The following is a 23,289-nucleotide window of genomic DNA, read 5'->3' as shown; positions in this document are numbered from 1 at the left end:
TGTAGAAAGCACCTCCTAGCACTAAGACCTATAACACTTCCAGACTCCCCAGAGCGGAGCAGGCTACGATGCGCATGCGCACTTCAACCCCAGAATTCTCTCATTGGCGGCGGGAACTTGGTTCTCCAGGGTAGAGACTGCGCTTCCTGAGTACCGATTGGAGCTGACGCCTCAACAAACAAAGCTTCTATTGGCTAAATCTTTCGTCTCTCCCATATGTCCGCTTCTCATTGGGCCCTGAAGAAGGACGAAGGCCAGCCTATCGTAGCCACTCCGCCCCCTCCCTTAGTCGAGGCCACTGCGGCAGCTGGGAATCTGCACGTAGTGGGGACGGAAGTGGAAGGGTTCCACCCCCCCCTGCCCATCTCTTACTTGCGTTTTGGGGCCAGCGTCGGTGTGGAGTGGGTGCTGTTGTGTTTCTCAGGGAGCCGCTGTAGCTCGCATTTGTGACTGTGTGACTGTGTGATTGTGTAATTGTGTGATTTGTGTGTGTGTGTGTTCGTGTGTGTCCGCGCGCGCGTGCGCGTGCATTACCCCTAGTCCCCCGGCGCGGCCGGGATGCTCTGCTCCTGCTGCTGGTGCTCATCATGGAGACCAAACGAGTCGAGATTCCCAGCAGCGTACTGGACGATCTCTGCAGGTACCCGAAGACGCCGCCCGGTTCCCTGTTTCCATCCTCAACACTACTCCCTCCCTCAGTCTCTCCGGTTCCCATCTTTCCCCAGACCCTTTGCGCCTGCCCCTCCCACTTTTCTTCCCCTGCTTCCACTATGTCCATTCACTTTGAGCCCTCCTATACCTCTGCCCTCCTCTCCGCCTACTGGTCTTCCTTCTGGTAATCTGCTTTCCCCCTGTCCACTTTCTCTTGTCTTCTTTCAGATCCCCCCACCTCCCCAAGACCCTGCCTTTTAAAATCGCGTTGATTTACCTACAGCTTTAGATTCGCTTCGCGTGTGTGTATGTGTGTGTATTGTGTATTTTCATCAAAATCACTTTCTTCATATCTCTAGCAACCACGTTTCATCGTAAGTCTCCCTCCCCTTTAGACTTTTTTTTTTATAACATTTTTCAGATAGGATTTTCTCCTTTCCCCATCCTATTTCCTGCCCGCATTCTACAGGGGGAAATACGTTCTCGGTTTTCTGTAATCAGATAAGGGAATTTCAGAGTTATGAATGTGGAAGTGGTGCATATGTGGGTGACGGCAAGATCAAAGTTATGACCATCAGTGGATGGCGTATTAAGCATAGTTTTAAGTATTTGAAAAGGTGCGTTTTTGGAAAATGAAAATAATCATTAATTTGGAGGTGAAGAAAATAGATTCGGAGGATTGGGTAATTTTATAACTGTACTGATCAGTTGATTAGAACACATTTACATGAACTCCAAGTTTAGCTATTAGATATAGTTATTTCAGAAATTAAATAATATCGTTAATAGCAGCTAACATTTCTACAGCACTTTCTATAATATCAGGCACTGTGCTAAGCACTTTGCAATTCTTATCTCATTAGAGCCTTACAACAACCCTGTGAGTAAGGTTCTATTAAATTTATAGATGAAATTACAGATGAAATTTGCAGAAGAAGCAAATTGAAATTAACTGACTTGCATCCCAGACAGGATTTGAACTCAGACTTTCCTGGTTAGAGTCCTGGTGCTGTGTCCACTCTGCCACCTAAATTCTTAAATCATTTAATCCAACACCTGGTGCAGTGGATAAAATGGGGGACTGAAGGCAAGAAGAGTCTCAAGAGTTCAAATCCAGCCTTGAACACTTACTAGCTGTGTGACCCTGGGCAGTTCACTTAACCCTGTTTGTCTCAGTACCTCAGTAAATTGAGCTGGAGAAGGAACGGCACTCCATTCCAGTATCTGCCAAGAAAACCCAAATGGGCTCTTGAAGAAAAATTCAAAATATACAAATCATTATTTCAAAACTAGTTAGGGTTTTAAAAAAATTCTAATGTAATATATTTAATGTAATATAAATATAGCTGCGGGCCCAAAATGTCATCATAGTGTGTTAATGAGGTATTAAACTAACTGTACAAGATGCTTGCCTTTATGTGTTTATGAGATTCAGCACTTTTCTGATTATCAGAGTCAAGAAGGGAACTTCTAATGGCTTTGATTGCAAACAAATTAGCCATGCCTTTTGGGGGTTTAAAATAATTAAGCCTGAACAGATTTCAGCAGTTCTACTTTGATAGTTGGAGACATTTCAAGAAGAGAGCTTCTTCCTGTGGAGGAAACTCTTGTAGGGTGGGAAAAATAAGACTTTTTCTTCCCCTCCTTGCTTAACTCTCAATATGAGGCCTGTAGTGTTGAAGGGGAGCCATTGGACAAGTAGGAAACATTGTATCCAGCAGGAGAAAAAGGTAGCAATATAGATGCACAGAGTAAGAAAGTCAGGGCATGGATGGAGCAGCCTTAAGGAGCTAGCCCTAGTAATAGAGAATTTAGCCATGCAGAGAACCAGACCAGAAGCATATCTATCTTTTCACTTGGGGTAAATAGAAAGCTGTCTCTTCATTTAGGTCCACTGGATGCCCATCTTTTAAAGACCACTTTATGTCTCAGTTTCCTCATCTATAAAATGGAAGAGTTTGACTTGGTGGTCCTATCCTGCTCAAAAATCTATGGTCAGTGATATGGTGCCTTTTTTTTTTATTAACATTTTATTTCTTTTATGTCTTTGGCTGTGTAAGCCTGAAATATTTAAAACTTGAAGGAAAGCTGGTTGTTTGCTGTTGTCTTACTCTTTGTGCATGGACCATAGTACACCAATATCATTCATGGTTTTTTCTGGCAAAAGATGCAGGAGTAGTTTGCCATTTTCTTCTACAGTGGATTAAGGCAAACAGGGTAAGTCACTTGCCCAGCTACTTAATAACTGGGTCCTGGAACCAACTTAACTGTTCTTCAGAACTTGAATTAAAAAAAAAAAGATTAAATTGGAAAGGAGGCAGAATATATATGTCTGTACCTTGATTAGATTTTTAAGTTGCTTGACTACATTTTTAAATTGCTAAATTAAGATTTTTACTTTAAGACTTTGGTTGTACATATCCTATGTCAATATATATTTGTACTGCTAAGATATTGTTTATGATATATTTTAAAATGAAATCAAATATGTAATTGTTTGCTTTCTGTAGCAGTTCAGTCTATAGCTAATTCAGGCTAGATGTCCCCTCTTGTTCCCTTTTGTACTGCCATTAGCTTTGGAGTTAGATAGCTTTTATTTTGTTTTATTATGGGCTTCTATCTTGCCTGCCTACTCCCTGCCATACTTACTAGATTTTTTGGAAATGGTCAATCTCTTGATTGGGGGAAAAAATCAGAATAAGATTTGGTTGAAAAGGTTCACTATAACTACAGTCTAAATATACTTAAGATTTTGGTCTAAGTATCAGGAACAATGGGTAGGAAAGAATGGTTGAATTTGTGGGGGGAGGTTGTGTTTTTTGACTGTGTGTTTTATAAATAATAGTGAAGTGTACCTCTTTTTTTTTTAAGTGTTCTGAGTTTGACAGTATATGACTTCTTCATCACCTGTGGCCCAGCAAAGAGGGATATGTTTAAAACTCTCCATGCTTAAAACAGAATTCATTATATATCTCCTCAAACTCACTCCACTTTTGTATTTATTATTGTTGAGGGTACTACCATGATTCTTGTCACTCATGTTTTCAGTCTCACTTTCATTTTTGAAAGTCTTCTCTCACCTCACATATTATCTTGTTTCTTTATCCACAACCTGTCTGTCATGTGCTCTTTCTCTATACTCCTGGCCAACATCCTACTTCAGACCCTCATCACCTTTCACCTGGACTCTTATAGCCTTCAAATGAGTCTCCTGCCTTAATAATCTCCCCTCTCCAATTCATTCTTGCCATAGTTGCCAAAGTGATTTTTCCCCAAGTGAAAATCTTATTTACATATTCATTATTCTCTTGTGGCTCTCTAAGATCAAATATTAACTTTGTGGTTCTTTCAGACTGGTGCCATCCTACTTTTCCAGCTTTCTTGTACATTTCTATATTCCATAGTCCAGTTATACCAATCTGATTTCTCTTCTTGTATGACATGCTATCTCTCACCTTTTTGCCTTTGTACTGGCATGCTTGTAATATTCTTCTTCCTTCACTTCACTTCTCAGAATCTTCCTTCAAGTCTGAGCTCCTAAGCATCTAAGGCTCCTGCTTGGAGCCTTTTCTCACTCCCACTTTCGCATCTCAGAATCTTCCTCCAGCTTGAATAGTGCTAGTGCCTTCCCTTCTAAACTTACTTTGTATTAGCCTTATGTATGTTTTATATCTCACACCTGTATCAACTGTGACTTGGCAAGTCATTAAACCCCTCAGTGCTGATTTGCATTGGTAGAGGAAGTTTCCTCCCTCAGGAGATTTGAAGTCTAGTCCCTATCCCTATGTATACACATACATACAAGGACAAAAGTAAAATAGTCCCTGTCCTCAAGGAACTTACATTCTAGGGGTGTGTGTGTGTGCACGTGCACGCGCCGTGTGCATATATATATATATATATATATATATATATATATATATACATACATACACATACACACACACACACACACACAGATATACAGGGCAGGGAAGTGTTTCACTTTTGACTTTGTATCCCCTAGCATGGCACATGTCCTTCAGTCATTTTTCAATTATATTCAGCTCTTTGTGACCTCATTTGGGGTTTTCTTGGCAAAGATACTGGAGTGTTTTGCTATTTCCTTCTCCGGTTTATTTTATAGAAGATGAAACTGAGGCAAACAGCATTAATTGACTTGCCTAGGATCACATAGCTAGTTAAGTGTCTGAGGCCACACTTGAACTCAGGAAGATGAGCCTTCCTGATTCCAGTCCTGGCACTTAATAAATACATGCTTGTTTACTTGGTCACCAGTCCTCTAGTCAAAATTAGTCATTGCATTGATCTGAGTACTTATTGTTCTATTTTTAAAAATGTTTATCAATTGAAAATGTTTATAAGAAAACATGAAAAGGATATTGGCAACAATCAAAATTGTATGCTAAAAATTTTGTTTTTCTTTACATTTTTGTGGTTAGTTGTATATTTTTCTTTTGGTTTTGCTTACTTCATTCCACATGAGTTCATATAAGTCTTCCTGAGTTTCTTAGAATTCTTGTGTCTCGTTTATAAACAGTACAGTAATACTCCATGGCAATTATATGCCATAATTTGTTGAGCCATTTCTCAGTTAATGGACCTTTAATTCATTTCTGGTTTTTGTTTTTGTTTGTTTTTTCCTATCATAAAAAAGTACTACTATAATTATTTTATATAGTTACTTTCCCTCTATTTTTTGGCCTGTTTGAGACATATGGCTAGTAGGAGTTCAGTGGTTCAAAGGCTATAAACAATTTCGTCGCTTTTCTAGTGTGAATCCAAATTGTTTTCTCTAACAGAACTAATTCAGGTCTCCACCAACAGCATGTTGATATGCTTGTCTTCTGATGTTGACACTCTTTACCACCTTTTTTTAGTTTTCTAGATTTCCTTAGAGTTTGTGCCACTTATGAATAAGTAAGAGAGTGCTTGTTAAATGTTTTTCTTTTAATATTGTATATGCCAAAGTAGATATATTTTGGTCAGGTCACAAGCTTATTTATATTTTCAGTAGGTTCTGCAGTTAATTTTATGATGTTATTTCTGTTTGTGAATGTGAACTTGCTCTGTATTCTTGGAAATGTAGCTGCGCAGGTGTATCTAGTGGTATTTATTTTAATAGTGTTTGGACTATTTTAGAATCAAAAATTACTTTGGATTTTTTTTCCAGCAATGCTTTCTTTTTATAATAGTTTGTTATTGTTTGATTTTTTTTTTAAAAATGAAATCTTACCTATCTAAGCTTGTGTATCATGATGTAATGATATGGTAAATGTAGCACCTTCTTTCTTATGACTACCTCTTCCCAGACAGCATGAGACTATGATTTCCTGAGGAGTAAAGCTTTCTTTTATGAAAAACACTGTTTCTGTGCCAGTAAGTCTTGTTTAGTTAACCCTTCCATTTCTGTCAGCCTTGTTGGTCCCATATCTAGGCTGATTAATGCATTTCCTTTATCATTATTGCTATTTGTGAATGTAATTTTTGCCTTGTTTTTGTTTTTTGGCAGCCGATTTATTTTGCATATTCCCAGTGAGGAAAGAGACAACGCTATCCGAGTGTGCTTTCAGATTGAACTTGCCCATTGGTTTTACTTGGATTTCTACATGCAGAACACACCAGGATTACCTCAGTGTGGGATAAGAGACTTTGCTAAAGCTGATATCCTTTTTCAAGGTTTTTGATTCTTGTTAGTAAAATGTTGCACTAAAAAGTTTTCTTCCTCGTCTTGTCTTTGAGGGTTATAACCTACCCAAAACACACAACTTATCTTTAAGAAAGGAAGAGAAAAAAATTCAGCCTGCAAACATATATAGTAAGCTAAAGTTTTGAGGTTTTTTGGAAAACTTTACATGAGACTTGAAATTAAACTTTTTTTCCTTTTCTTAGAAAAGTTGGCCTATGAACTCATCTACCTGTACCTGTTTTTACTGTTGCCTTGGAAGATTCCCTATTTCAGTGAAATCACAGGTTTATTCCCTATCCACATTCCTGTTATTGCTGTATTTTACAAAGTTGACTTTAATCAGATTGGCAGATTTGGTCAGACCAAGAAATCATCAGAAACACTTTTTCATTTGAATCAAAGTGAAGTCAGAAAAGACTATTGAGTAGCGTAGTGCCCAACAATGCAAGGTACTGTGTGCTAGGTGCTACATGGTATAAAAATAATACTTGAGACTTGGTCTCTGCTCTCAAGCAATTTATAATAATTGTGGAGACTAGATAGAAATACACATTTTAAACAGTATAAGATTTAAATAGTTCAAGACAAAATAGAGGAACAGCCTCAAGATGTAGCATATGATTAATTGCCAAAATGTACTATATGAATTCAGATGAGAAATTTTACTTTAAGCTGTGGTGGACAGAGAAAACTTTATGGAGGAGATGAGATTTGGGCTGTCCTGGTGATAGGTAGCTGTTAGTTTTAGTAGAAAGAAGAGAGGACATTTTAGAAGGAATATTTGAGCAAAAGGTTAGAAGGGAGAAAGTTCAAAGTATGTTTGGGTGCAGGGTGTGAACTACCTGTTTGGAGACAAAGTGGGGTATGTTGTGGAATATGAAGCTGGAAAGGTCCATTGAAATCTGATTATAGATGTTGCTGAATACTAGGCTAAAGAGTTTGAATTTTATTTACTATGGAACCGAGAGGGAATCATTTAAGGTTTTTGGCAAGAGAATGACATGATCGGTCAATTAAACAAGCATTTATTTAAGTGCCTTTTATGTGCCAGACACTGTGTTCAGCACTAGAATACAAATACAAGGAGTATAAGCAAATCATTGTTTCAGAAAAATTCCTCTTTGGGCAATGTGCAGTTAGATTGGAGCAGGCAAACCAGGTAGAAATAAGAGTTGTTATTAGTAAGAGTTATTAGCCCTCATTTTCTTTTATAGTCATAGTCCCAGAAAAGTATTGGGTCACTTAATGACCCTGAAGCAGATTTTTCTCAGGCAAAGAAAAATCTCTCCTCATGGGGTTGGTTCTTTAAACATTTGCTTTAATTGAAAATTTTTTCTGGGTGAATTTTGTTTTGACACAACCTTCTCCCTTCTCTTCCTCTCCCATATGGTCTTCAAAAACTGGTTAACATTGGTTAATACTGGTTAACAAAAAGGAGAGAAGTATTAACTCTTAAGAATCATGTTTGACTAGAGTTTTGTTGCTTCACAATTTGACAGTTTACATTGTTACACTCATGGGTAGTGTTCTGTTGGCTCCATACTTTTTACTCTGTCACTTGATATAAATGTAGGTATATGAATATGCCTAGATATAAATCTTTTGTAATATTCCACTTCTTACTATCTATATTTTGGAATGTCCTAGGACCTAGAATGTTCTTTTGGTGGTCAATTACTATTAACCTAACATCATTCCTTGATGGTTTATTTTGTGTGTGTGTGTGTGTGTGTCTGTGTGTGTGTGTGTGTGTGTTGGATTTAAAGGAGATTATAAAAGAAGTTTTTCATTAGACTTCTTAATGGGAAGGCAAGAGAGGACTCACAGATCCATAGGATTATACATTTAGAGTGAGAAGGGACTTTAGAGTTCATTTAAGAATGAGTGGGAGAAAACGTCTCAGTGGGAGAGCTTATTGGGAAGGGGAAGAGATGGGTTATAGATATGCTGAGTTCAAGATGAAAGAAAATACAAGTAGAAGCCAGTAGTTGGAAAAGTTGGAAATTTCTCTTGGGAGAAAAGTAAGGACTGGAAATACAACTGTGGAAATTAACTATCTAGACGTGATAGTTGAAATCATGGTAATGGATAAAATGTCCTGAGAGAAGATGCTGAAGAATTTATTGGCTAAAAAGCTTGCAAAGAGCTGAGGAGACTGTCACAAATCATATGTAAATCTCCTTAATATTGCTAATTGCCCAAGTGAACTCATCTCTTTTGTGATTGAGAGGTCTATGTAAATTAATATGTAGAATTCATGTAATATTCTGTATACTTTATAGTTGGGTAATGTTTTACCGCTTACAAAGTGCTTTCACACATATTCTTTAATCCTCCCAATAATGCTGTGAAAGAAGCAGGACTTACTTCCATTTTTCATATATGAAGGATGTACTTTGCCCAAGGAAACTCATTAAGTGTTATTAAAACTATTGTTTTCTGATTCCTAGTTATTCCTTTCTCTAGGACCGTGAAATTTCATAGACTCATTCTGTCACTTACCTGATATCCTGAAAGTATCCTGTCCTATTTCATAGTAGAAAATACTATAAATTAGAATTGAAATTAAGAAAAAAATTTCTCTTGTGGTACTTGTCCCTCTTTAATTTTTAGCCTTACAGGCTAAAAATTAATACATTAATACAGGATTACATTAAATTAAATGAATCACCTTTCATTCTGTTCAGTTTTGTTTTAAAATTATAACATTATAATGCTAGGCATGTTAAAATCAATTTTTGACATTGACTCATTAGAAGTCAGTAATATCTCTGTCAGCATGCCAGAACTATTTGGACTGTTTTGGAATTTGTGAAAAATTTGGAATGGATTAGGCTGAACTTAACTTTTGCAAACTTAAAAAAATGAGTTGCTAAGACATTAGTGGTTATTCCCTTGTAAACTTTACACTTATTTACACAGATTGTTTTCCAACTTTTTGCAGTTTAGCATCTTACCTCCATGAGATTTCCTTGACTAGCCAAATGTTCATATTCCCTGAATTCCTAGAGCCCTTGTGATCTGTACTAAACAGCCTTAGCTTGGCATTTGATTGTATGCTTTCTTATAGAGTTTTTAATTGCTAAATGTATGAAGGCATGCCTTCTTGCCCAACTAGTTTATCAGTTAATCATCAAGTATTTATTAAGCACCTGATATGTGCCAATTGTATGTAACTACTTATCCTCTCTCAGTTTCTTCATCAGTAAAATAATCAGGTTGGACTAGATGACTTCAGAGGTCCCTTCCAGTTCTAAATTCATGAACTTCGTGGTTAGGACCTGGTCTTTTATTGTTTTCATATTCTTACAGTATTCTTTCAACAATACTGGACCACATGGGCATTAGATAACTCTTTGAATGAATGCACTGATTATGAGTCATTTTTATATCTTCATGAAAACAGATCTAATCAAACTACTGCTTTGGCAGTATTATACTTTAGAGAAATACCATTTCATTTCTTGAAGTGGATCTGTAATCCCCCCCTTTTTAAAACCAAGTTACTAATTCAGTCCACTCTTCCCAGCTGCTCCAAAAATCATAGAATTTTATTGTCTCTTTCTCATCTTACTTAATACATGTTTAAAATAGGTTATATTTCCTTTCTTCTTTTAACTAGGTGCTTAAATTAAAGTTCTTTAGAGGGTACTATGGCAAATGATATACTACTGATCTTGTTATTCATGGTAGGGAAAAGGTCCTCTGGTTATAAATTTCTCATTTATATACTTGTTTCATTTTGACATTTAAACTGTAACTTTAAAAATATTGCTGATATCTTCTAAATGACTATAACAAGTTTTCTCTGATCTCAAGTGAAGGTAGTTGAATAAGTATATAATACTAGGGTAGCTAGGTGGTGCATTGGGTAGCGTGCCCACCCTGGAGTCAGGAAGACTCCTCTTCATGAGTTCAAATCTGGCTTTAGGCACTTATTAGTTACATGACTAGGCTAGTTGCTTAACCTTGTTTGCCTCAATTTTCTCATCTGTAAAATGAGTTGCAAAGCACTTTAGTATCTTTGCCAAGAAAATCCCATAATGGGGTTGCAAAGAGTTGGACCCAGCTGAAACCACTGAACAACAAGAAGTAGTAATACTAGTTATTTTGCTTTAGCTGACTTTTTCATTTGACTAGCATCTTCTTTTTGAATAACCATATAGCCAAAGTAAGTACATGCCTCAGGACCTGAAAGAAATTTTATTGGGACTCAAAGTAATCAGGCATACAGGCAAGTAAGAATTTTTAATAATTAGAGAATAGTAATTTTTATCTTCAAATTTCCACTGCAACAGCTACATTTTTGCTTTTATGTTTTTAGGCATAGATTAAACAGAAGTACAGTGTGACTGAGTTTTAAAAAAAATTTTTTTTCTTCAAGGGTATTAGAGGCTGCCTTTAATTGAACAGTCAACTCAATTATTTGTGGTAGTGTTGGTAATATAAAGTTATATGAAGAATAATTTCCAAGCAATTTCACTCAAATGGTTTAACATCCACTCGTAAATTGGGGCAGGGGGGGTTGTATGTGTATATGCATGTATACATATGTACACACACATATGTATATGCACACATATATGTATACACACATTTTAAATTGATGACTAGCAAGGAGAAAAATGAGAAGATAATAGAAATTATGCTGCCTTTTTTTATCCCATCCTTTGGTTGTCCAAAATTGAAGGAAAAGTGACTTAGGATCAGGGAGGCAAAGAAGTGGAATAATTACGAGTTGGCTAGGTTTAAGTTCCTAACATTTCTTCTTATCAATTGCATTATGGTTATTTTAACATCAAATTTCAAACTTTTCCCCAAAATGAGAACAGAGAATAATATTAATATTGTTATCACTCTTATGTTTTACTTCTACAGACATAATTTCCTTTTTTCTTCTTTGGGCTTTCTACAAGCCAGTCTACTGGCACTAAGTTCCTGGTATTTGTATTATAAAGTCAGTGGATACTCTTAACTACCTTGTACATAGGATATTAAAATATTATAGAGAAAAGAATTACTCAGGCACATCTGTTTGGAAGTAATTTTCTTTGTAGTGCTTAATTATATATTTTTAAATATTGTTGTAGATAAATTGATTTATCAAATTCCTGTTCTTACTTTCCAGTGTCATAGGAATGACACATCTGATAGCATGAATATTAATAGCTAGTGTTATAGGTTGTATTTATTTTTATTAAATTGTTCTCTGCTGTCTGATTTTTCTAAGATTTGACCTAATTTCTTTTAGAACCTGAATACTCATTATTTGTCAGACTGACACTTTTTTCCTTCAAGTCCCTAATGAATTTATTTTTAGTAATTTCACTATTGATTTTTATAATACAAAGAAATGATCTCGAGATTAAATAAGAAAAAAATACTGTAAGTTATCCACTACATTCGGTGTTGATGAGATAGATGATGGTATTTAATGTACTTTAAAAAATTAAACATCTGAATTGAGAATTACAAATCATAAATTATTTGAGTTTTTATATCTGTTTTGTTTTTTCTGTAAAACAAGGAGCAGGACCCTAGAATATTTACTATAGTTGATTTTGGCCTATTTAAAAAGGGCATCAAGTCTTCGAGTTATGTCTGTGATATTTAGCTAAGGACTGTGTTAGGAGTGAAAGATTCATTTTGCTAGAACTTTGCTTTTGGTGTTGTGCCTTTTCCACTTGATTTTTAGGTAGGGTTCAACTTCTGAGACTTGCTTGGAATTTGTCCAACTGGAGAACTTTGGTGGTTGGGTTTTTCATAGATTTGTAGCCTTATGTACTTGAAAAACAATGTCTAAGAGGATACTTTTTACATATTTGGGAATATACTTGTATCCTCTTGGGGGTCTGAAGCTGAATCTATCATTACAGAATTTGTTACTTTGATGTCATATTGAAATTTGCAGGCATTAACAATAACCTGATCATTTTAGAGCCTTCTTCAAAGGAAAATATTTGGATAATGTGAAAGCTCTTTATAATTATTAGTGTAGGTCCTCCATCTAGTAATACAGATTATCACTCCTCCATGGCTTCTTATCCAGTGTATTTTTTGTCCATATTTTCTCATAGAGTAGAGGTTTTTAACTTGGGATCTGTTAACTTTGAAAAAAAATGATGATTGCATTTCGTTATAATTATTTTCCTTTGTGTTTCTGTGTATCTTATACATATAAAACATTCTGAGAATGGGTTCACAGACTTCACTAAACTGCCATAGGGGTTCCATGACATGAAAAAGGTTAAAAATTCCTATTATAGAGGGTCTACATTAATTATTTTTTTAAAATTAATTTTTTTTGTTAATTTTAAGTTCCAAACTGTCTCCCTCCTTTTATCTGCACCCCACACAGGCCACAATTTAATGAAATTTATAAATATGTGTAAAACCGTCTATTTTTTCAGTTCTCTCTCAGGAGGTGGCTAGTATCTACCTTCATAGGTCTTTTAGACTTGATTTGAGTATTTATAGTACTCAGAATAATTTGGTGGTTCAGAATTACTCTTTGAATACTATTGCTGTTACTGACCATTCTCTTGGTTCTGATCATTTCACTCTTCATTACTTCATGCAGGTCTTTCCACGTTTTTCTAAAATCAACCAGCTCATCATTTCTTCTAGCACAGTAGTGTTCCATCACAATCATACACCACAGCTTCTTCAGCTTTTCCTCAATGGATGGACATCCCCTCTGTTTCCACTTCTTTGCTTTCACAAAACGAGCTGCTATAAATATTTTAGAACATATAGGTTATTTTCCTTTTTCCCTGATCATGTTAGGAAACAGACCTAATAGTGGTATTGTTGGGTCAAAGATTATACACACTGTCAGAACTCTTTGGGCATAGTTCCAAACTGCTTTGCAAAATGGTTGGATCAGTTTAAAATTCCACCAGCAGTGCATTAATGTCCCAGTTTTCCTGCATCCCCTCTAACATTTGTCATTTTCCTTTTCTGTCATATTAGTCAATGTGACGGGTGTAAGGTGGTACCTCACAGTTGTTTTAATTTGCATTTCTCAAATTAGTAATGATTTAGAGCATTTTTTCATATGACTATATATAACTTTGATTTCTTCATCAAGAAACTGCCTGTTCATATCCTTTGGGGAATGAATAATGTTCTTATAAATTTGACAAAGTTCTCTATATATTTGAGATATGAAACTTTTATGTGAAAAACTGTGCATAGGAATTTCCCCCCGATTTTCTACTTTCCTTCTAATCTTGGCTACATTGGTTTTATTTCTACAAAACCTTTTTAATTTAATGTAATCAAAATTATCCATTTTACATCTCATAATGATTTCTATTTTTTGTTTATTCATAAATTCTTTTCCTATCTGTAAGTCCATAATAAGTTCCATATTATTCTTGTTTTCTTATGATACCTCCCTTTATATCTAGGTCATATATCCATTTTGACCTTATCTAGGTAAATCGTTTAAGATATTGATCTATACCCAATTTTTGCCAGACTGCTTTCCAGTTTTCCCAACCATTTTTTTAACCAGTGTATTCTTATCCCAGAAACTTAAATCTTTAAATTTATCAAACACAAATACTGCATGTTGTATGTCTACTCTGCTCCACTAATCCACCTTTCTATTCCTTAGCCAGTACCAGGTAGTTTTGATAATTGTTGCCTTATAATTTAAGATCTGTTACTGCTAAACCTCCATCCTTTGTGTTTTTTTTTTTTTTGTTAAATCTGACTCTATTTGTGTAGAAAATGTTTTATAATTATGTTCATGTAGTTATTGGGTTTGTCTTGGCAGGTATACTCCTAGGTATTTTATATAATCTACAAGTATTTTATGTGGGGTGGGTTCCTCTTACTATCTCTTCTTGCAGGATTTTGTTGGTGGTATATAAAAATGGTGATGACTTATTTTAAAATACTCATTGCTGTTTAAAAAAAAAAAAAACACTTGAAAGCATAGGTATAAATGGATCTTTCCTTAAAATGATAAGAAACATCTACCCCAAACCATCAGCAATGACTGTTTGTAATGAGGATAAGCTAGAAGCCTTCTCAGATCAGGAGTGAAACAAAGATGCCTATAATTCAATAATATCTTAGAAATGATAGCAGTAGCAATAAGAGAAAAAAATAAATTGAAGGAATCAGAAAGAGCAATGAGATAAAACTATCTCTTTTTGCGGATGATATGGTGTACTTGGAAAATCCTATAGATTCAATGAAAAAGTTAGTTGAAACTGATTTTAGCAAAGTAGATGTATGTAAAATAAACCTTCATTAATTCTTTGAAAGCTTTCCTCTTATTTTTTTTAGTATCTCAGATATACCAGCCATCTGTTGTCTGTTATTTACCTGTAGCTATATATATCCTCATTATTGCTTTTGATTACAGCCTATGTTCAGGAGAACATAAGTAGAAAAAACCAACCATGGGGGGTCCAAGAATGAGGCTTTTAAAGATTACTTCATAAAATAAAAAGAAATGTATTGTTCATGTGAGTGGTTCTGTTCCTTTTGTCTATGTACTGTATTTTTTTTTTTTTTTTTGGAAAAAACTAATTGGTTTCCTTGACATTACTTCTACTTTTCAGTCATTGTCCTTTTTTACTGCCTCAAGGTGAAGATGTGCAGAAAGTTTTAGATGAATGGAAAGAATATAAAATGGGAGTACCGACATATGGTGCAATTATTCTTGATGAAACACTTGAAAATGTGAGTGAAATTGAGTCAAGATGACATATGCAATATTTTAAATGAACTATCATTGAACTTAGGTAACTTTTTAGCTTAATCAAGTATATGTGTTATATTAATGTTCCAAATTTTGGTTTTAAAATAAAACGTTGTGTTCTATAGCATCGTGAAATCCTGTGTTACATTTTTAGGCTTCCATCCCCCCACCCCAACTTTTTGTTTTCTTGGTTTGATAGTCTAATCTCCTGGTTGTGGCGGTTTGGTTCAGTGGGACTAAGTAACAAATGCTGAGGTAGAAAAAAAATAAAGACAGAGTGTCCTTTCACTTCACTGCTGATTGACTTTTATATTTAGATTTAAGAAAATCAGTTATTCTGTTTCAGATTTTCTGATGATACCTTAGTGGGGAAATTCCCAAACAACTAAATGTTTTCAGTTGAGGATGTTTTGTTTTTCTTGTAGTGGATCAGTCACAAAGCATTTATTAAATGATTACTGTGTGTGTGTCAGGCGCTGTACTTAATACAGAAATGAGACAGTCCTTACCCTCAATGAATTACATTTATTTGTGTGTTGTTTTTTTTAAAGGTATTATTGGTTCAGGGTTATCTAGCAAAATCAGGCTGGGGATTTCCAAAGGGAAAAGTAAATAAAGAAGAGGCTCCACATGACTGTGCTGCAAGAGAGGTAAGTTATGTATATGCAAGTAAATGCTATTATTTGTCTATTTTAATCTTTTTTCATTTTCATGACATAAATTATTCCTTTATTATTTCTTCCTGAATCTGTTTGTTTGCCTTCTGATGTTTCCTCATATACACTTCCCATTTGCTTATGTATTCATTTCTGCTTTTCTACCATTTACTGACCATGCTTTATCTCATTAGTTTTATTTCCCACTCCCCCCATCCCCCAAATTTAGAGTTAAATCAGGAGAAAATACCATTGATAGGTAAGCAGTGGTGTGCCGCTGCTGGCTCATACTGGCACAAGATAGCTAATTGTTAGAGTTTTTGGAATTTTGTGAGCTAGTTGGTAGTGTTTAACAGGTGTGCATTTCAGTCAGATTCTCCACTGGTAATGTTATTTATTGCTTTAAATGAATGGTTTTCAGCCATAGTAGAATGTATTGTTAAAATGTTAATGTCTATTTTAAATGTGGTTTTAATGATGAATATTTGAAAACAAACTTAATTGCATTTTATTATGATGGTGTTAATATAATGTTGGGAAGAAAGTCTGGAATAGCTATGAAGTTGTTAAATCATTGATTACAATTATTACTTGACTCCTTCAGTATCTGAAATAAAACGAGTTAATCAGTCAAAAATAATTCTGGATAATATTTATTATTACCAGTCTAATAAAAATCAAGCTGAACTAGAAACTGTAGCTGAAAAACTTGAAATTTAAATTATTAAATTGATTGAGTGCTAGGATCACATGGGAGGTCCATATAGTTCAAGAGTTAGAACTTTTGTCTGGTTCATATATATCTTGAATTATTATATATACATTTTTCTCTTTATTCTAGTTAAGCACAGAGATTAGATAGCATTAATTGCTTGCAAGACTTAACTATTGACATTCATAAAGGAATTTCATTATTTGAACTGCATTACAAACAAGATAATCTAACATTTCAGAAAGTACAAAAAATAAACAAATGCACTGTGAGAACTTTGGAAAGCAATATTAAGTGGAAGATTTAAGTTTAAAGACATTCCATTTAATAAAAGCTTAAAAATTTAATACTCTTCCTAGGAATATGTTATTAAAAATGTAATTCAGTGCATGAACTTTTAGCTTTTATTGAGCAGAAACAGCTGTGAAAGCATTTTTAATTATTTTGATTTATTAGAACCATCTAGGTGGTCTTATGAAGAACTAATTTCACTATGGCTCATAGGTGAAAAAAAGTTGCATCACTTATGTGAAATTTTGAAACATGAAATTGAGTTGAATAATTTCCAGAATTTTGTGAATAATAATGTAGAATCAAACAATATTCCAATCCCTGCATATATATATATAAAAAAACTAAAAAGATTGTTACCATTATTGCTATCAGAAGTGCTAAAACTGAAAGAAGTTTCAGTCTAATATAGTTTGTATAAGGGTGAGATATAGTACCAGTGTACATCTCATATAGGTGGATTGGGATGCAGCTCTATTAGCCAAATCTAATTATCTATAGGAAATTTACAATGAAGAGTATTGTATATTTTATTGTTATTTGAGTTGTGTGCTACATATTGTTTATATCAATAAAATTTATAAAAAACACATGAAGTTATATTTTTATAATAAACTTGCACACACCTATTTTCCCCCCTGAGGAACTAGTTGTTAAAGCCTTACCAGCACACCATGCTAGTAGAGTGACTATTTTCATACTTACTCTGGGTTGCTAGTGCCTTCTAGACAAAATAGCCTTTTCTTTTTTGTATAGTTTGTGAAAACCATATAGTAATGTAATAATATGAAAAATGTATAATTTCTGTTTTAAAAAAACAACAACATAGGTTTCTTATTGCCTACAGATTAAAGGAGGCAAACTGCTTAGTTGCTGGTACTCAGTGCCCTCCAAAATTTGATCCTGAATTTATTTAGTTTTGATTATCTGTTTTCAGGAGTGATTTATCTTAAGGAATGAGAGAATTCCTTCAAACATTATCCCCATCAAAAAAAAATCATTTCCCCATTATTAGCATGAAATTTAGTACTGTCAACAATAAGAAAAAAAAGACATTGAAAGAAACCAACATTTAAAAATTAATACATAAAACCATAAAGCTACAAAGATTTTAAAAGAACATGTGAACTTTAACAGAATAATGACTTATTGGTGGTTACTATGTCACAGTTTGCTATTTTTTTCTTGTGCATTATGAAATTTTGTTGCTACTTCTTTAGGTGTAGTTATATCTATATTCTGATTCTATTTTCTCCATTTTATTAATTTCACTTTACATTCCATGTTAACTTATATTAATATGTCATTTCTTTTCATGTATCAACAATAGAGTGTAATTTATTTAATCATTGCCTAGTTGTTGGACTAATTTGTTTCTAATATTTGGCTACCAAAATTAAAACAGCTTTATCTGCCTGTGGATGTGTAGTAACAATAACTTTTTCGACTCCTTTATTTGCCTGTCCAAAGAGAACCTGGGAGCCATTTTTCCATGTAGTTACAACTTCCCTTTTGTCTTTAAGTTCTTTCAGTATATTGCATCATTGGATAAGAGTCTTGAATTTAAGATACCAACTTCTAAGTTAATGTTTACAGATTGTCTAAAAAACTCTTATTCTTACCATCTTCTGTCCCCTTTTCTGTCACTGTCACTGCAGATGGGAAGGGAAGTTAATCTTATAATTGATGGTCTTCAGTCAATGACCATTTTATATTTTTATTTCATGAGTTCCCGTGTTCTGTGGTCAAGTGTTCAGTGCACATGTACACAGAGAAATAAAAATGCACTATCTTGAGGTTTCTTTAGCATCTTAACTTCTCCTTGTTTCAGTGCATCAGTATGATCTACATTGTAGGTATTCATCTCCTCTGTCCTGTTTTCCAGGTGCCTCTCCCATTTTGGCATTTTCTATGATTTTTATTTTTTTTCCTCTTTTAAATTTAATTTAATATTTAATTCCTTCCATTAAATGTGAAAAATTGTTAATGTTTGTTTTTTAAAATTTTTGAGTTCCAAATTTTATCCTTCCCTCCCTACCATCCCACCTCATCCAGAAGGCAAGCAATTTTATATAGGTTATACATATGCAGTCATGCAAAACATTTTCATGTTAGTCATGTGAAAGAAAACACAGACAAAAAAGAAAAATGAAGAAAGTAAAGAAAGAGTGTTTCCATCTGCATTTAGAGTCTCATCAGTTCCTTCTCTGGAGATGGATAGTGTTTTTCATCATAAGTCCTTTGGAATTGTCTTGGATCATTGTATTGCTGAGAATAGCTAAGTCATTCACAATTGATCATCATAAGGTATTGCTATTACTGTATACAGTGTTATCTGAGTTCTGCTCATTTCACTTAGAATCATTTCATGTAAGTCCAGGTTTTTGTGAGAGCATCCTGCATTTTGTTTCTTATAGAACAATAGTATTCCGTCACAATGATATACACAACTTGTTTAGCCATTCCCCAATTGATGGACACCCCTTCAATTTCCAATCCTTTGCTACCACTAAAAGAGCTGCTATAAATATTTTTGTACATATAGGTCCTTTTCCTTTTTGTTTTTGATCTCTTTGAGATACAGGCCCAGAAATGGTATTGTTTGATCAGAGGGTATGCATGGTTTTATAGCCCTTTGACATAGTTCCAAGTTGCTCTATAGAATTGTTGAATCAGTATACAACTTCATTAACAGTGCATTAGTGTCTCAATTTTCCCACATCCCCTCCAACATTTTTCATTTTCCTTTTCTGTCACATTTACCAATCTGATAGGTGTGGGGTGGTAGCTCAGAGTTGTTTTAATTTGTATTTATGACTATATATAGCTTTGATTACTTTGTCTGAAAGTATATATCCTTTTTATATCTGTTTTGCCATTTATTAATACTAAGAAAGATACATGCACCAAATGGCATAGCATCCAGGTTCTTGAAGGAAAAGGTAAATGAGTTTCATGAGAAGACAGACAATAAAACTGCTGGTGGGAAACTTCGATTTACCTCTCTCACACTCAGACAACTCTAAATATTAAATAAGAAAGAAGTTAAAGAGATAAACAGAATTTTAGAAAAGATAGATATGATGGACCTCTAAAATTGAATGGGAATTTCTACTCTGTCTCCCTGTTTAGCTTTTGATTGCTGCCTCCCATTTTCTGGGAGGGGCATGGCACCTTCACAAAAACTGACCATGTATTGGGGCATAAAAACTTCACAAATGTGCAATACAAACAAATATTCAATAAGCGGTGTTGGAAGCATGGATTAAAAATTAATAGGAAAGTAAATAATCTCAAACAATGAGTGAGTCAAAGAAGAAATCATTAAAAAATTAATAATTTCATTAAAGCTAATGATAACAATGAAACAATATATGAAAATTTGTTGAATGTAGCCAAAGCAGTACTCTCTAAATGCTTATTTCAGTAAAATAGAGAAAGCAGATCAAGTAATTGGGCATGCAACTAAAGAAAAAAAATAACTAGAAAAAGAACAAAGTAAAAATCCCAAATTAAATACCAAAGAAGAATTTCTCAAAATCAAAGGAGAAATGAATAAAATTGAATCAAAAAAAAAAACCATTGAACTTAAAACTAGAAGGTGGTTTTATGAAAAAAACAATAAAATAAACCATTGGTGGTGGTTGTTCAGTTGTTTCAGTCATATCCAGATCTTCAGGAACCCAATTTCCTGACAAAGAAGAAAACCAAATTACCAATGTCAAAAATTAAAAGGGTAAATGTACAACTAATGAAGATGAAATTAAAGCAATTATTAGGAGCTATTTTGCCCATTTATATGCCAGTAAAACTTGACATTCTAAGTGAAATGGAGGAATATTTACAAAAATATAAATTTCCCAGATTAACAGAAAATAGAATTCTTAACCCTGTTTTAGATAGAGAAATTGAATATGCCTTCAGATGAGCTCCCTAAGGAAAAATACACAGCGCCATATGAACTTTCAAGCAAATCCTACCATTTAAAGAACAATTCCAGTACTATGCAAAACATTTGAAAAAATAAAGTGGTCCTACCAGATTGCTTCTGTGATACAGAAATTGTTGTTATTGTTGTTTGTCCTTCGTTCTTGAAGAGGACCATGACATCAGGGAGGTGATGCCATGACATGCAAATGAATTGTATTTAAGTGAGGGAGGGCTGTGCAAAGTCACCAGCTTCACTTTCTCCTGCAGAGCCATCTGGGTCCAGTTGCAAGATATAGATCAGGATGACATGGCCCTGGATGCAGTGGGAGACCTTGGCCTTTTAAGGTCTTCAACAGGTCTCAGTTTGACTGAGGCAACACCTATTCAATAATTAAGGCTAGGTAAGAAATGAGGCAGAAAATGACCTCTTTTACCTAGTCAAAAAAAAAAAACAACTCAATATGGGAGGGGAAGATCCGCTGGGTTTCTGGTCAAAATGGAAGTAATTGCTATTTACATTCACTCTGAGCCAATCAGGGCCCAAACAGTGACTAAGTGGGGCTTGGCCTGGGACCTATTGTAGGGCAATCAGTGAGAGCCAGAGTGATTTAGTTTTACGGCATTGTCCTTAAGGAAAAAAATCTAGCCCATAAACCCTAAATATGTGGTTTCAGCAATCAAAATTTACATTCCTTTCGGCAGAACACCCACAGGTAACTGTATGATACCCTATATGGAATTATCTCTGAATAAGAAGGAGGAAGGAAAAAAGAATCAATTTCCCCCAGACAGAGGCTCACATCACAAAAACAAACCAGAAAAAAAAAATCATGAGAATACAAAATGAACACATTTGAAAAGATGAAGTATCTTGTTAAAATATCCTCTGCTCTATCTTTAGGGGGAGAAAAAAGTTCTACTAGTATACTGCAGCTTTTGAAAAAAATCCTCTAAAGGGAAAAGCTTTCAAGTCCAAGCTCTGCGACGTAACAATTTTGTGACTGTAAGCAATTGTTCCTGATGCTGATTCACTCCAATCCATCCTGCACACAGCTGCCAAATTGATCTAAAACATAAATCTGGCCATATTACACCATGACCCCTAAAAACAGTCTTCAATGCCTTTTTAATGACCCTAGGATAAAATCTAAAATTGTAAGCCTGACATTTAAAATCTCATACAAACTGATGTCCACCTATATTTTCAGTCTTATTTCGTATCAGTCCCCTTCACACACTCTTTTCCAGTCAGCTGTCCCGTAGCTTTTCCTCTTATACAACGTTCCATTTCCAGACTTTGCACTAGTAGTCACCTACAATATATCTAGAAGACATTTCATCTCTACTTCCAACTCTGAGAATCGGTGTGACATGCTACCCGAGGCCTTTCCTGATACCCCAGTTATGAATATTCTAAAAGTTGCAGAAAAGGTGCTGACCTCTGTTGGTAGAGGGAGTTTCCTTCCCTAGGGGTTATCTACACAGGTCATCACAGAAGCAATCTCAGTTTTTTTTAATCAAGAAGTAGAAGAAAAATTGGGAAAAGAAATGAGTAATGCAAGAAAATCATGAAAGTCAACAGCTTGGCAAAGGAGGCACTAAAAAATGCTGAAGAAATTAACACCTTAAAAAATAGAATAGGCCAAATAGTAAAAGAGGCACAGAAATACATTGAAGAAAAGAACTTAAAAAGTAGGATTGATCACATGGGAAAAGAGGCACAAAAATCACTGAAAGAACTTGAAAAGTAGAATCAGCCAAATGGGAAAGGAGGTACACTGAAGAAAATAATTCCTTAAAAATTAGAATTGGGCAAATGGAAGGTAATGACTTCATGAGCTATCAAGATGCAAGAGACAAAAATTAAAGGAATGGAAAAATAGAAGACAGTATGAAATATCTCATTGGAAAAACAACTGACTTAAAAATAGATCCAGGAAAGATAACTTAAGAATTATTGGACTACCTGTAACATGTGATCTAAAAAAAAAAAAAGGCTATAAGAAATTTTTCAAGAAATTATCAAGGAATCCTACCCTGTTATCTTAGATCCAGAGAGTAAAATAGAAATAGAAAATGGTCACCTCCTGAAAGAGAACCCAAAATGTAAAGTCCTAGGAATATTATAGCCAAATTTCAGAGCTCCCAGGTCATGGAGAAAATTTTGCAAGCAGAGAGGAAGAAATAATTCAGGTATGGAGGCACAGCCACACAAGATTTAGCAGCTTCTACATTAAAGTAATGGAAGGTTTGGAATATGATATCCACAGGGCAAATTAGCTAGAATTATGACCAAGAATAACCTCCCTAGCAAAACTGAGTATAACTATTCGGGGGAAAATGCATATTCAATGAAATAGAGTAATTTGAAGCATTTCTGATGAAAAGACCCAAGCCAAATGGAAAATTTGACTTTCAAATACAAGACTCAAGAGAAGCATAAAAAGGAAAACAGGAAAGAGAAATCAGAAGGGTCTTAATAATGTTAACTGTTTACATTCCTACATGGGAAGATGATAGTTGTAATTCCTAAGAACTTCCTCATTATTAGAGCAGTTAGAAGGAGTGCACATAGAGGGCATGGGTGTGAATGGAATATGATGGGATGGTATCTAAAAAAATAAAGGGATGAGAAAGAAGA

At 34.6% G+C, this 23,289-nt stretch overlaps 1 protein-coding gene across 2 annotated transcripts in view; it reads left to right on the top strand.

Annotated features, from left to right (window-relative positions):
• Positions 1-350: 350 nt before the first annotated feature.
• The window catches only part of DCP2 (decapping mRNA 2), a 63,081-nt gene continuing 40,142 nt past the window's right edge, over positions 351-23,289 (top strand). For both annotated transcript variants that reach the window (XM_036739404.1, XM_036739403.1), the window contains exons 1-4: positions 351-640; positions 6,164-6,315; positions 14,913-15,040; positions 15,611-15,709. In XM_036739404.1, coding sequence (XP_036595299.1) covers positions 588-640; positions 6,164-6,315; positions 14,913-15,040; positions 15,611-15,709 — 432 coding nt within the window. In that variant the 5' untranslated portion in view covers positions 351-587. The remainder of the gene's footprint in view (positions 641-6,163; positions 6,316-14,912; positions 15,041-15,610; positions 15,710-23,289) is intronic.

The sequence above is a fragment of the Trichosurus vulpecula genome, chromosome 9, assembly GCF_011100635.1.
Source record: "Trichosurus vulpecula isolate mTriVul1 chromosome 9, mTriVul1.pri, whole genome shotgun sequence".
In the NCBI taxonomy this organism is placed as follows: domain Eukaryota; kingdom Metazoa; phylum Chordata; class Mammalia; order Diprotodontia; family Phalangeridae; genus Trichosurus; species Trichosurus vulpecula.
This window is presented reverse-complemented; position numbering and strand designations above follow the sequence as displayed.